Consider the following 15,028-nt stretch of genomic DNA (forward strand, 5'->3'; position numbering starts at 1 on the left):
CGAATTGTACGAGACACAAAGATCCCGATTGGCGGCTGTCTCCCTCCCGTTCTCACAAATTTTGCATATTGCCACTTTGTATGTTCCTGCAACTGAAGCGAACGCGTTTCGAACAAAGATCTCCGATCGCGCCCCTGGTTAGCAGCAGCAACAAATATACGCTTTCAAGCCCATCATTCCCTCTATAAAGCTGTCGCTTTATACAAGCCTTCGACTATTCGTAACACTACTGAACTACATGCACGTGTATTTCAAATGACAAGCGACCCAAATCGATGACGCTTCTCGCTTCACCGGTTTGCGGCCAGCCAGAAAATTTCACTCGTCGCCCGTAAGTTCGCATAGCGGCTTCCGGCGGTTAAGTAACAACATAGCAGCAACTAAGCCGCTCGCTTCGATCAGGATTCGCTCTTGCTACTTGTTCTTCGTCGTGACAGTAAGAACTGAATGGTAAAATCAGCCTTTCCTTCGTCGTTTCATGCTGAGGACACATTATTGGCGAAATGTTGTCATCGTTATTGAAATCAGCTGTTTGTTTTTGAGGCAGTTAGGCCGAAGGCGGGTTTGATTTCTACGTACCAATGTTTTGATTACTCACCTACCAGATGGCGCCATCTGCATTGAACTCTGGCGATATGAAACACACTTTTGTTCCTGTTAGGATGGAAGTTTGGGCATGTCGGTTTTACATATTTAGGTGTAAATATTTTCCTAATAATAATTAAACAATGCATAAACTTAAGTGGCGTTTTGTGTGTTCGTCATTCTCACGCCTTTTTATCTAAATTTTGTTCGCGAGGACGACATATTAGTACATTTTTGTTAAAACGCTGGCCTCGAGGCACGTTCGCAATATCTTGAGGGTGTACTATTGTGCCTAATCAGGTAACAATGGAAATTTGTCGCTAATATTTTCGCGACGTCGCGTCCGTGCGGTTGCCGCACGCCGCGACACTACAGCGCGGCAGGGTCCCGCAGTCGCATCGCTTGCCGTCATTTCAGCATCGCATGCATGTCTCTTCATAATCAATGGTTTGTGCAAAAGCTTTTATAAATATTTCTGCCACAGAACTTGTCTAAGCACGTTTCTACTCGCACTACTTTTGCATATCGAAAGTTTAACCGTGCATACGCAACCCTGACTTGATGTGTGTCCTTCTACGGTTTCCGCAGTTAGGGGAGCCCGACATCCTCGTGAGCCGAGCGGACGTTGACCTTCCCGCCAGCAAGAAGAAACTCTCGGCTCTGGCCTGCAAATTTTTCGCCTCGTGGGCGCAGTCAGGAGATCGAAACGACACCCTGTGCGACGCTGTAGCGGATGTCGCCTTCGAACTGGCCAAGGTTCCTCACCTTGCTTAATCTTGATGACATGACTACTCGTGGCGCCACTATCGGTGAATTACTAGAAAACCATTGATTGATTGATTGATTGATTGATTGATTGATTGATTGATTGATTGATTGATTGATTGATTGATTGATTGATTGATTCTTCTAATCAGCCGTTACCGGCACGGTGGTTCAGCGGCAATGGCGTTTTCGTCGTAGCATGAGGGACACGGGTTCGATTCCCGCTCGCGGCAGCGCCATTCCAATGTGGCCAACAACCAAAAGCGCTCATGAGCTTATAGTTATATGCGCGTTGTATAGTAACGCGTTGTATAGTTGTCGATGACATAGTAAAAGCAGCGGAAGAATTCTATACTGACCTGTACAGTTCCAAGAGCCGCCAAGCTACTTTCGTGCGAAGTAATGATGAACAGGATACAGAGGTTCCTTCTGTAACTAGCGATGAAGTTAAAAGGGCCTATCAAGACATGAGCAGGGGAAAAGGTACTCAAGAAGATGGAATAACAGCCGATTTATTCAAAGATGGAGAAGATGTCAGGCTTGAAAAGCTTGCGGCCCTTTATACGTAATGCCTCACGAATTCAAGTGTACCAGAGAGCTGTAAGAACGCCAACATTATACTAATCCATAGGAAGGGGGACGTCAAAGAATTGAAGAATTATAGACCCCTTAGCTTGCTTTCAGTATTGTATAAAATATTCACCAAGATAATTTCCAATAGAATCAGGGCCACACTTCACTTCAGCCAACCAAGAGAACAGGCTGGCTTCAGAAAGGGATATTCTACGATGGATCATATCTGTGTCATCAGTCAGGTAATCGAGAAGTCTGCGGAGTACGATTAACCTCTCTATATGCCTTTCACGGATTATGAAAATGCATTTGATTCAGTAGAGGTACCAAGAGTCATAGAGGCATTGCGTAATCAAGGAGTACAGGAGGCACACGGAACCAAGGATGCCACAGGCTACCTTGGTTCTCCACAAGAAAAGGAGAAGGTTACCTATCAAGAAAGCGGTAAGGCAAAGAGACGCGATCTATCCAATGCTATTCACTGCAAGCTCGGAAGAAGTATTCAAACTCTTAGACTGGGAAGGCTTAAGAGTGAGGATCAACGGCAAATATCTCAGCAACCTTCGGTTTGCAAATGACATCGTTCTATTCAGCAACAATGGAGACGAATTACAACGAATGATTGAGGACCTTAATCAAGAAAGTGTAAGAGTGGGGTTGAAGATGAATATGCAGATGACAAAGATTATGTTCAATAGCCTGGCAAGAAAACAAGAATTCAGGCTCGCCAGTCAGACTCTGGAGTCTGTAAAGGAGTACGTTTGGCTAGGTCAATTACTCACAGGGGACCGTGATCATGAGAAGTATATTTACAGAAGAACAAAATTGGGTTGGAGTGCATACGGCAGGCAGTACCCGTCTCCATGTAACCCCCATATACCGCATGTCAAAGAGCAAGGCATGGCGTGTAGATATACCTAAATATAATTTTTCTCTAACAGACGGCGCCGCCGCAACCGACGCCGAATTTTTTGCGACATGGGGCCCTTAAGACTACCACGTTGAAAAGTTAGTGATGTTTCACTTTGTGAACGCGGCTTACGACCAAGCGTATGAACGCGGCGAACATGCACAGCGAGCACCGCGGCGCCGAAGCACAAATGGAAAGGGCGCGAACGCGGTCGCAGACACTACATTGATTTCGACGGCACAACGCCTGGTGCGCCACAAGACAATTGCAAATTGCATATTATTACACCTGCAAAACAGAGGCGCCGCAAACATTCACGGCGAGCACCACGGCATCGAAACACAAACGCAAAAGGCGCGAACGCGTCAATTCTCTTCTCCACCTCCAGGCGCCTTCCTCTTCAGGCACTCACTTCCCTCGCGGGGACAAACACACGCTCGCCGATTTCACAGACGGGTCCCGTTACGCCATAGCATTTGGTGCCCAGCTCAGCCGTTTTTCTGCTCGCCGGTGAACCGGCGCGCTGTTCTGAAGCCAAGGAATAAACTTCACAGTCTGTATTTACATGAATATGGCCTGCATTTGCAAGATAATTGACGCTATACGCGGCAGTTGCCGTGTTATTCTGCCAATCGCTATCATGAGTAGTCGACAACAGAGGTCCGATCAATAAGAGCACACTGTCACATGCGAAACCACTCTCATTACCTTCACCCACAAACAGCGAGCATGTACCAGCTGCTTGTTCGTTTTGCTTGCCCACGAGAATTTTCCTTCAGCTCGGGATCTCCTATTTAATTACATGGGAACAGCTAAATAGTTTTTCTCGGCAACCATGGCACCGATTCTGAGGAGGTTTGCTAAATTTAAAGGAAAAAAATTAAATCTAGTGATTGCAAAAGGAAATTTCTAACTTGCATAGTTTCTTTCGCAAATATTATTTAAAATTGCAGAATGGGAAAAGAAAAACTTAGGCATCAAGTTTATGATGGTTTAACACAGCAATAAAAAACATCACAATCGTTTAACCTGCAACTAATATACATCTAAAGAAGTCAAAATTGATGTGTTCTACACCGCTCATGAGCAAATTACTGATTAGTTGCCAGAATCCTGCAATACCCTCGTAAATGTTGTAAAAATTTAAAGTAAGCTGAAAATTCAAACATCACATTTGTCAGCTTGAAATTCTCTAATAGAGGCAGTTTACAGAACTGCTATATCTGTTTTTGGTGCAGAGTAATAGATTTCAGAACTTCCTATTTCAATTTGTTTCTAACTTGCCAGCCTTCTGCAATTTGTTTTTAATTTTCTTGGCCATAAATAGAAATTTGCTTCTTATACTGACTGAACGTTGACTTCTTCTCTCGAATGGCAACAAATTTCATTCAAGTCGGCCCAGTGGTTGCCTGATTTCTTCGCTTTACATGTATTCGAATCAGCAAATCGGAGTTGGTCCCGAGGTAGTTTTATCTTAATAGATTATGCTTTATTGCCTGTTTCGCATGGTTAATTGTGACTTTATTGTTGAATGTCATTTACTTTATTGCTCTTGCAGAGCTATTGCCTAATTCATAAAGTAATTATGCTCTGGACATTTTCCTTCAAGTGCAAGCGCCTGTATGCATGTGTTGCCGATATCTGTCGATGTCTGTCATTTGCTTGCGCTTTCATTGGTGCTTGCTCGCAGAATAGCTCCAAGCAGTTATCCGTCCACAGTCCGCTTTCAACTATTAGATTCCGAATATTTTCTCTTTGAAATAATGCGCTTCTTATTATATCTTAAGACAAACGCTTATTTCTTGTTCTTTTAAAATAAAAGGCGTTGACGTTGCGTAAATCCACGTTACACTTATGGTGCCCAATGTAGGCATTTGCCCTGAAGAAAGTTGAGCGTATACTTAGGGGGCGGACGCATTAGGTCCTGACCGTTTTCCGTATTTCTTTCTTGCTTTTTTTGCAGTTGTCTCTGCTCGACCACCATGTTACACACCAAATGAACTTCTACGCGGTCACCTCGTATGCATACGTCCGCATGTTCATGCCGGTAACGAACGCCTTCACCTTTCACAACCTTTGGCATTTCGAATAATTGACTTCATATTAGCCGATAATTATATTATGTACTATTTCTGCGACACATTTTGCCAGTTGGTACCCTAGTGTGCCCTATATATTAGCCTAGTAACTATGCACCACAGTAATCTATCGTATTTCTGAGCAAGCTGACTCGGTAAGCATCCTGACGTGTTTTTCGCATTTGGAAAGAGTTGATGAAAGTGGTTATAAATTATAATAATCTGCCATTAAATGCAAAGACTAAAGTACCAGTGCCACTGCTGTTATTTAATTGTTGGCTTAGTTGCTTAGCACGAAAGTCTCCGTTCCTACAGCCTTATCCTTATTGTTTTTATTTTAATATTTTTGTTCGCGCAACCACACAGCTAAAGCAGGCGAAGAAGGTTCTCTGAAGGGTTAAAATTCACGTGGTCGTGTTTTTCACACACCATTACGCGACTGCCCCTATTGCATGAACACTCACTTATCTCATTCCGTTCCTTGTAATGATATGCCATAGATGTCACAGTTTCAAAATGTGATTCGCAGAGGCTGCGGGGGTGATCGAATGAACATGTGTCTGTTATACTGAGTGCTCGTAATTCATTCTTTAATATAAACTTAGTCGTTGCGGCGTTTTTACTCTTTTTTTTATTTCAGTCAAACGCCCACCTTGAGTGCAGGAGCAAATCACTCATTGGTTGCAGGCCGTTGCGAGAAAAAAAAACTGTTCCTCCGCCGCTGCTGCTGAGAGAACGCGTCAGGTCAAGCATCCGCTCAAATATGACAGTACCTTTGATTAAAGTAGTCGTGCGTTGCAATGCTCTGCGCATTGAAGCGCACTGATAATTGTAGAAATTTTGTGAGAAAGAAAAGTATCCTATAAGATTGACAGCTATGATGACAATGCACTGGTGTTTCATGTAGTACTCCCGAAGCGAACAAGGAAAGATTTTCGCAAAAAGTGTGACTAGAACACCAATGCATCGAACATTTCGTCAGCGGGTATACCTCGAAAGCCCTCGTAATCGTTCACTTGTTAATAAGTCGACGTGGCATTGCGCGCTCTCTTCCTTCAACAACGCCTTTTCGGGATAATTTAAAAGTACAATAATAAATATAACATAATTATTCAGGCAATGTCAGTGATTATCGCAGAATTTCGGATGGGCAGTTACGAGGGCAATTATTTGCGAAGTAAATGGCTTGGTTATATCTGCCGTATGCTGCTACATTTCGAAATGCGTGGCAGTCCTCGCGGAAGCGTCTCCTTCCACTGATAATGAACGCGTTGCCTTAATTTCCTTATCAACGACTGACTTTGAGCCTATGCTTTATTGCGGTACCAACTACACAAACGATTCGGTCGTAATCGCGGGGCAGGCGCCAAGTCCAGGCCCCCATGCGGCCCTCTTCGGGCGGCGAAATAGAACACAGGACTGCCGTTTGGCTTACAGAACACACAGCACGCCTCTGTCTAACACGCCACGCTATGCTTTAGAACGTGAACGCAGGATAAAAAAAAAGTACGTTTACGCTTTTTGATGGTATGCCCTGCGCGTCTCTAAATCAGCTGTCACGTGGACTACGACACCTCTATATACCACAGCACCCAGATGTCTCGTAACAGTTAGAAGTATACAGCTAACCAATAACTGTCCCAGCATCACTGTTTCAGTATGTCTGCCGTGAAGGTGTCGCTTGTCTTTGATTCACCTGATTGTTTCTGCGCATTCCTTTTTCAGTTGCTCATTATGATGAACGGAACTAAGGATTACATGGGCACTAACGCCACATACGTCATTAAGAACAGCTTGCAAATGGGGGCACTAAAGGATCTCTTGGCGTCTAAGCCGTAAGTACAAGTCCTTAAGCATGGCACCATTTTCTTCAACCACGTTACTGATGAGGAAGCTTATGCTCGAACTTCCTTTGTCTCCTTCCTTTATTTATACCCTCAATTTACAAATAATAAATAGAAGGATTAACAATCTAGCCAGACCTAATATTGACAACGACCTAATACAGATATTAAGTATCAAACATACAAGTATCCATGCATGTAAAGTCTATGCTTAGGAAATATTCAAAGAGCAACATAAAAGATAACGCTAGTTAATTAGTTGATTAGTTTACCAATGGCACAATGAAATGGTCGATCTTCATTTCGGCTAGCACAGTCGGGAATACAGTAAATAATGGGACCCACGTGGAAATAATTATGAGGTGATGTGTATTTGAAGGAATGGGTCCTGCGCCTCTATTGGAAAAGAAGCGAACGGAAATGTTGAGCCATTTTTTTGCGATGAACACCTGTTTCAACCCCTCAGCACCGCAACGACCTGAGTGAGGCGTATGTCTTTGTATAGCGGGCGGCGCGTTCCCCTCCCTTGGGTGTTTACACGTCGAATGTTGGGTGCCGCTGCTACATTGCATTGACGGAACTTGGTCTTCATTGTGTCAGAGGCGGAATATTGCTTGGTGTATACATCTAGTTCACCAAATTCCCAAAACAATACAACAGCGGCTGGTGCAACTGCATTGGATGATGGACGTTGTCTCCGACTAAAACTTAATTGCGCCGCGGTTTTTGGAGGGAGCTTGTTGATAGATTACGATGGGCTAAAGTCGCGATTCTAAAAACTCACCCCTCTATATACCGCTTCACAGAAGTTTCTAGGCGCTATTTTCGAAAGTATGGCATCTTCCCTGTGTACGTATGTGGCTCGAAGAAGGCGGTGGCAACCATCACAGCTTCACCACCAGAGTCCACTGCGCATTCGTGTGAGAGGCTACACCAGTCGTGCTTGATTTGAACTACAGAAGAATTGGGCGGCCCCTTCAATTTCAGTTACGCCCACACTTATAGCCCATCTCTTGGCATAAAAGAAACCTTGCGAGATTTCTACAAGGATGCACCAACAATCTGGACAGATTGAATGCGTACGTTTGGAATTAGTTTAAATCTAGAAGCGCTCATTCACACATGCAACTGCTTTAAATCCCCTCACAAGAGTGTTATCAAATTTATTGGAGTTCTTCTATACAGTTAGTTTTGTATTTCTATTTTAGTACGATGAGCAGTTAAGTGATACAAAGCTTAATTGGTCTGTAATGTAGGCGACGTAACGTCGCACTCGTTTTGCACTATTTTCAGCGCATGTCACGGGCAAGCGAAAAAAAAAGGTGCAGATATAACATTTGGAATGGAGACACAAACATACGAAGATATGATCTGCAAATTTACAAGGACGTCATAATTTTTATTGCCGTAATTCAGGGTAAAATATTACATTTAGTCAACGTCACGACCATTGCGGAATGGAAGAGTTCGATATCAGAAGGTATAATTTCGAAAATTTCAAGCGCGTGAGACCGAAATAAGTGGCCTAATCAAGTGTCAAGATAAAGTTGTAGGTTGCTGGTGGGTGCGGGCCGACTACCACTTAAGCGTCCTGCTTAGGGATGCACCATGACGATAGGCCAGTGGAGCGATTCGCCGTGCCGCTGTCCAGGCCGACCGCTAGCTTGTTTCAAGCTTGCTCTTGAGCAGCTTGCACCATCGTCAGCGCCACTACAGCTGCTACCAACGCCTTTTGCCTCGCCGCAGATGCATAATATGTCGGATTAACCATCGCTGATACATTGTACCCGCATAACAACTGAAATATTTATGGCTGCAGTATGGGTTTGAGGGAGACAACGGGAACAGATTTAAAGATAGTGTACTTCCCTTTAGTATGAGGTAGACGAGCCGAGCACAGATATTAAAGAAGCAAAAAATTTTGCGCCACAACGGAAAAATAAGTACATTAAGGCTGAGATAAGAAAGAGTACGCTGGATAATTGGTGAAGAAACGCGATAAAAATTGTGTGACGGCACGAGTGAAATTCACATTAATTTACCTCCATGGCAAGATGGCATCTTTCGCCACCTGACATGAGTCGGTCGGTTGGCCGGTCGGTCGGTCGGTCGTCGGTCGGTTGGTCGGTCAGTCGGGCAACCGAAGGTTGCTGAGATATTCGCCGTTGATCCTCACTCCTGAGCCTTCCCAGGTTAATGGCTTGAATACTTCTTCTAAGCATACAGTGAATAGCATTGGAGAGATTGTGTCTCCTTGCCTGATCCATTTTTTGATAGGAAACTTACTACTTTTCTTGTGCAGAACCAAGGTAGCTGTGGAATCTTTGTAGATATTTGCTAAGATATTTACGTATGGCTGCTGTACTCCTTGATTACGCAAAGCATCTATGACTGCTGGTATCTCTACTGAATCAAATGCCTTTTCATAATCTATGAAAGCCATATAGAAAGGTTGATTGTACGTTTGCAGAGAGGCTTTATTTATACGTTGACACTATTCACTCTTAGAACAAAAAAATGATAACTAAGTTTCCGAAGTACCCGCTCGTCTCATATTTTCTCTTCTACTCTTCTACACTCTTTCTGCTGTTTCTGGGTAGGCTCGATCAGAGCGATTGTGCTCCACCGCAATCGGCAGTGCTTAGTAAGACAGCACAAGAAGTGTCACGAGTGGCGTCAAGTATAAATTAAGGGAAAGCTGCTCCTGAAAGAGAAGCGTCTGGGACATCCCTGTTTCTATTTAGTGCCACCCAGTCGTCGAGGTGTTATTTATCAATTCAACTGAGATGAATGTGCCGGCGGAGCGGGGGCATACACACCGCTGCCTAACTGTACCCATCGACTATTTAACTTCGTAGGCACAGCACTCACCAGTAATACAGGGTCTATATTAGCATATGCGCGCAGCGACAAATCTTGTAGCTAAAACGTCATGTACTTGTATTATGAAGCCTAATCAACACCTCCAAATAAAGCGCCTGTGCAGTACGAGAATAAATATGTCGTGCAACTGTCGGCGGTAATAAAAAAAATTGACTGTGGTTAGCTCTGGTAAAACCTAGTCGAGTAGCGATAGCTGCAGAACGCCGGCTGCGCTTAGGCTTCGCTTGTAGTTAGACATGCTGTTATTAAACTTAGTGGTTTCCCACTAGACTAAGAAAGGGGAGACGTTGTGGTCAACCGACGAGTAAAACTATTTTTCACACCACTAAATACGCTTCTACGATCCGTAAGCGGTGGCCGCGCGGCGACCGCGACGAGGCGAGTTGCCGGAGAACCGAGGCCCGTGGTGTGACGTCACACACAGGGCGCGGCGAGGGCCCAACGGTTGAGGGGCTTTCCCAACGGCAGGAGCGGTGGCCGCGCGGCGACCGCGATGAGCCGAGGTGCTGGAGAATCGAGGGCCGTGGTGTGACGTCACAGTGTGGCCACGACTCAAAGTGCGGCGACGGCGAAGAGGCGAAAACCTGGCGTAATCTAACTATCACTACAAAATTCAGTGATGATTTGAGGTGCCGGATCCATGGTTTCAATCACGTTCACCTCAGTGCCAAGTGCTGTTCATGAGCTCAATAGACACACGTCCTGCCTCTTCGAGGAGCGATGTGCAACTGAGGGTAGTACCGGAGCAGAGCATCGTCAGTTGCACTATATATATATATATATATATATATATATATACTTCCACATACATGCATACACACGTCCTTCTAAGCTCTCCCATCCCCTCTCTACCTCTACCACGCGACCGGCTTCCCACACTTCACACTCATACACTCTTTTACCACTGATATTCCTAATGGTAATGCATTAAAAGCGAGAGAATGAGAGAGACATTTGTAAATTTAATAACGCAGATCTGGTTAGCTGGTGTAGTTGGTCGCTTAATTTGTCTGTCATACACACCGCTCAGAAAACAGGCATGTAGCGCGAAATCGGCGTGAAGTGTACACGCAACATCAAGCGGTAAAAATGACGCACTCCACATGCGTGATCAGTTATTTTCTTTTAGCTTTCTCTGCGACGTGATCATGCCGCATAGCTCTTACGTTTCCTTTGCTTTTTGCTTCTCGCCTTTCGCTGACGTCAGGAGTGACGTGCTGGCGTACATGGCGTTCCACACGACCGTCTATCTGTCCCCCTACCTGAAAGGCAAGGAGGAGCTCTGGGGCCACACCATGTTCATGCTGACGGGGAGCCAGCGGCCGCAGCCGGTGCCCAAGTGGCGGCTGTGCCTGCGGCTCATCGACAAGCTCCTGCCCGGTCCTCTGGTGGTGGCCTTCGAGACGGCCGACCGCAGCAAACCCTTCTTCGCCGACCTCGTGGCACGTGTCATCGAATGCCACCCGCTTTTGCGCTGACTACCTCAGAATAAGAAAAAAATACAGAACTCGGAATAGTATATTGTTATGGGTAGATTAAGCAGTAACGAAGACGCGGCCTAACGTAGACAATGCAGCAGCGTCTAGTCTGGAACGTAGGTTCACCATTATTGTGTATCGTGACATCCGCTTACACAATCATTGTTGGTATATCCCGCCCCCTTTTCTGCCTCGTTACAAAGCATATTTGCTGGCCTCGCTTCGTAGTAGTGGCGGACCTCAGAATTTACGAAGAACCTTGTCAGCACGTCCTTCAAATAATGAAGAACATACTAGAGATGCTTCACCGTCTCAAAGCAGCACCGAGGCTATGAGCGGAGGAAGCCATCTTGTTCTGGGGACTGCGGTAACAGGCAAACCAGTGAGAAGGCTACGGTTCAGCATAGTCTCGTAGCATGCGTGGTCCGTGCAAGGACTGCGGGCGGCACATACGCCAAGAACAAACTGACCGTTATCCTTTCGCTGGTTAGCCGACTTCCGCAGTCCCCAGAACAATATTGCGGCTCCGTACAAGAGCAGCAAAGTTTCTGATTAATTCTGACTGTCGTTCTTAACGTCCGCCTAAATCTAAGTATGCGCGACTGGTTGCTCGTTTTGCTCCCACGAAAAGACAGCTTTTGCGGTCGAAAGTCGAACCCATCACCTCTTGCTCAGCAGCCGAAAGGACGTTGTTAATTCAATGCGCAAGTTCTCTGTGCGCAAAGCTTAGATCCCGTATTCTCAATACTCTCGCGGGCGTTTAGGCGAACGCAAGTAGTTTTCAAAAAACCGCCGTTCCGTTTTCGGGCCACAGAATAATGGTGGCGCCGCTTTTTTCTACGCTTAATTGCGCCATAGAGTTTCATACAAAAAACTACCAGAGGGAGCTCTGGCGCTAAGATCGTTTAGATACCATTGGAACGATCTTTAGTACGAGGATTTGTCTAATCTTGTTGCTTATTTCTTCAGACTTTCTTGCGACGCCTATTATTAAACTTCATCTTTCTGAAATCCCAAACAATTATAGTTTAGTAGTTATAGTTATAGTAGGTCTGATTCATTGAACGCTCAATCACACATAATCATTGCTAATTGGTTGATTAATAAGGTTGTATTTTATTGAAAGTGCTCAACTCTGAATGTCACATAGCCGTTTGAAGCCAGGAGGCCGAAGTGTTTCTACGGCCCACGATTTCCAGGCTGGCTGAACAGCTATGGCTGCCCTTCCGTATGTGGCTCTTGCGTTGCCCAGGGGGCGCTGCAAAAATGGTGCTAAAAAGCGCCCTCAATCCGAAACTGGGTAGTACCAAGCTCGGTCGTCTGCTTCGGGAAGCACGTTTACAATATGGACCCGCCACTTTCGGTTGTTTTGTACCACGGCTTGCAGCGAATATCGGGCGCAGAATATTTTTCCATAGGTGGCATGCTGCGTAAAGGCAAGACATTATCCAACGCCGAATACGTTTACGCCGTTCAAGAATTAAGCGGCGAAGTTTTAGCGCGGTGTCAATCGCAAGTGAAGCGAGTCACGCACGTGCGAAGTTGAACTTCAGGTAAGGTTTGCACGCTGCTAGATTCAGGTGCAGAAACGCGAGGAAATGCTTTCTATAAATGAATTCACAGCAGCGATAAGCAGACATGTGTACGAACTGCTCGAGCTCACGATCGTACGCGCTGCGACGGCAGCGATCTTTCGACATGCCGCGAAACAGCGGGTCTCCTGCAATCTTTGTTGACTGCATGCCGCTCGACAAGTAATTATGACTGCGCTGTAGTAGCGGCCATCTGTCTCTTTAGCAATTGATAAATAACTGATGCAATGCATATAAGCTCGCAGTAACGTACGTACGTGCGAATCGCGCTGCAGCGCGAGCTCGTGCGCTGCTCGCTTGATGTGGCTTTTAATGACAGCGCTCGAACATCGATGTGCTGCAATCAATACCACCTTGCTGTGCTGCCTCAACGTGCTGGCTTGAGGTCAAGGATGAGTACATTCAACTCTCTAACCTGTGCTGCTCGTATTGGGGTAGTGAATTGTCATCGAATCAACCCGACCATCTGTGGTCATTTGCACACACCTGGTCACTTCACCCCTTCGCACCGGTGGAATTGTTAATTGTCGCTGTGGCCGGGTCTCGAATCGTGAATCACCAGCCATTCCTGCTGCTATGTCGGTCTTCCATTTCGCTTACCCAGCGCGACGAACTGCAGTTATCCAGCGCGCCCGACGCTCCACTTCGTGAGGCCTTGAAGGAAAACGGTAGAATTTGATGTTGGGATTCAGGCCTTCTTGTTCATGGCAGCCCACGACGCAGCAGTAACGACGGTGACGCTTTTTCGAGGCTGAGCTAGGTCTTTCCGGATCGGCGTCGCCGATGTCTTCTGCTTCCAGCATTACGTCCCACGGCACACGGAGAGTCCGTTTTCATTTAATTATAGGCTGCGGCCAGCTCGCAGCCTGGTCGCCATGGTCTGTGAGAAGTGACGAACCTTTTCGCACTCGAAACAGGGCAGAAAAAAGTGCGAATCGACGCAAAACGCGGGCTAGAAACGTGCTTCGCCGCAGCCAGGGCTCAATACTATCCAAGCTGGTACTACCCAGATGACGTTTTTCGCCGCCACCAGGCGCCGCTACTATACTTCAAACTCCAGCACAAGACGCCCATATAGGCACCGTAAGTGCAGAACCCCCTGTAGTAAGTTATGTAGAACACTTTACGCGTCACGTCCCACATTTTGTGAGATCGCTGCGGCAGCTTCACCGACGCCGGCGGGTTATGTAATTCTCATTCGGCGTTCGACGGTGGTTTCCCCAGCGCCGGGGACCTTCAATACTCATCCTCTTGAATTAACGCTCTAAAATTACCGTTTCCCAACTACAAAATATACCTTTAACGTATACAATTCAGTACGCAGGGAGTCTAAGCTATAGGCACGGGTGAAAACTATGTTTCAAGTTCTATTACAGTAAATGTTCTATTACAGTAAATATTTCAATACTGACTTCACTGGTCCAAAAGTTGTTCTCACTACTCTCTCAGTCCTTCAATATATTGTGAGTATTTCAATAGCCAATGGTTTTTAAATTTCACCAACCTAGTTTCCAGCGCACACGTGCTATGCCTATAAATTTTCAACCCGATATACATATACCCGCCACGGTAGCTCAGTCGCTGTGACGTTTAGCTGTTGAGGTCGCGGGTCCGTTTCGCGGAAGCGGCGGTCATATTCAAACGGCGGCGAAATGCAGAAACGTGCTTTGCGTGCACGATAAAAGCCATAGGTGGTCAAAACTAATCCGAAGCCCTCCATTACAGCATATCGGCGCAGTTTCAGGACATATAACCCCAAACTAAAAAGGTCGCAGTTTCGTCTGAAAGGCGAAGCATCCATTGCGATAACAAATTAGCAGAAAGCCATACGAAGTAAGGATAGTACTTTTATCAGCCGTATCAACTTGTAAACATTCGCTTGCTAACTAAATTGACAGGCATGGTGCCAGCGCGCACAGCAAACACGAACACATCACACTCGATGACCGTGGACACTCGCCGTGAAAACGCTGGCGTGAGGAAACGCGGTTATAGCAACGAGCGAAGTGACCTTCGTGTTGTCTATCGCTTCAACGCAAAGTGAGCGCCGAGAACAAACAGCGCGCACAAAGCTGCGAGCCGCCGACGCACCTAAACTCTGCCCCCAACGCAGATCACTCTAAAGACACGGCGCCGCGACCACGCGCAGCCGCCACGTACGCAGTTGCAGCTGGAGTAGAACGCCGCCCCCCTCCCTCCCCTCTCCCCGGTAACTCGCAACGTAGGGTGCCTCGCGCGCGACGGATGACGGCGCACTTCCTGCCCACTTTCCTCCCTTTCGCACGGGCGAGATTGAGCCGCGATCGTCGGCTCCTCTCGC

At 46.2% G+C, this 15,028-nt stretch overlaps 1 protein-coding gene across 1 annotated transcript; it reads left to right on the forward strand.

Annotated features, from left to right (window-relative positions):
- Positions 1–662: 662 nt before the first annotated feature.
- Positions 663–11,116, forward strand: LOC119440375 (uncharacterized). The gene is made up of 5 exons (XM_049662891.1): positions 663–674; positions 1,174–1,341; positions 4,797–4,880; positions 6,637–6,746; positions 10,846–11,116. Exons 1-5 carry the CDS (start codon positions 663–665, stop codon positions 11,114–11,116), a joined length of 645 nt encoding a protein of 214 aa, XP_049518848.1.
- The last annotated feature ends 3,912 nt before the right edge of the window (positions 11,117–15,028 follow it).

Source organism: Dermacentor silvarum, chromosome 2 (assembly GCF_013339745.2).
Source record: "Dermacentor silvarum isolate Dsil-2018 chromosome 2, BIME_Dsil_1.4, whole genome shotgun sequence".
Lineage (NCBI taxonomy): Eukaryota > Metazoa > Arthropoda > Arachnida > Ixodida > Ixodidae > Dermacentor > Dermacentor silvarum.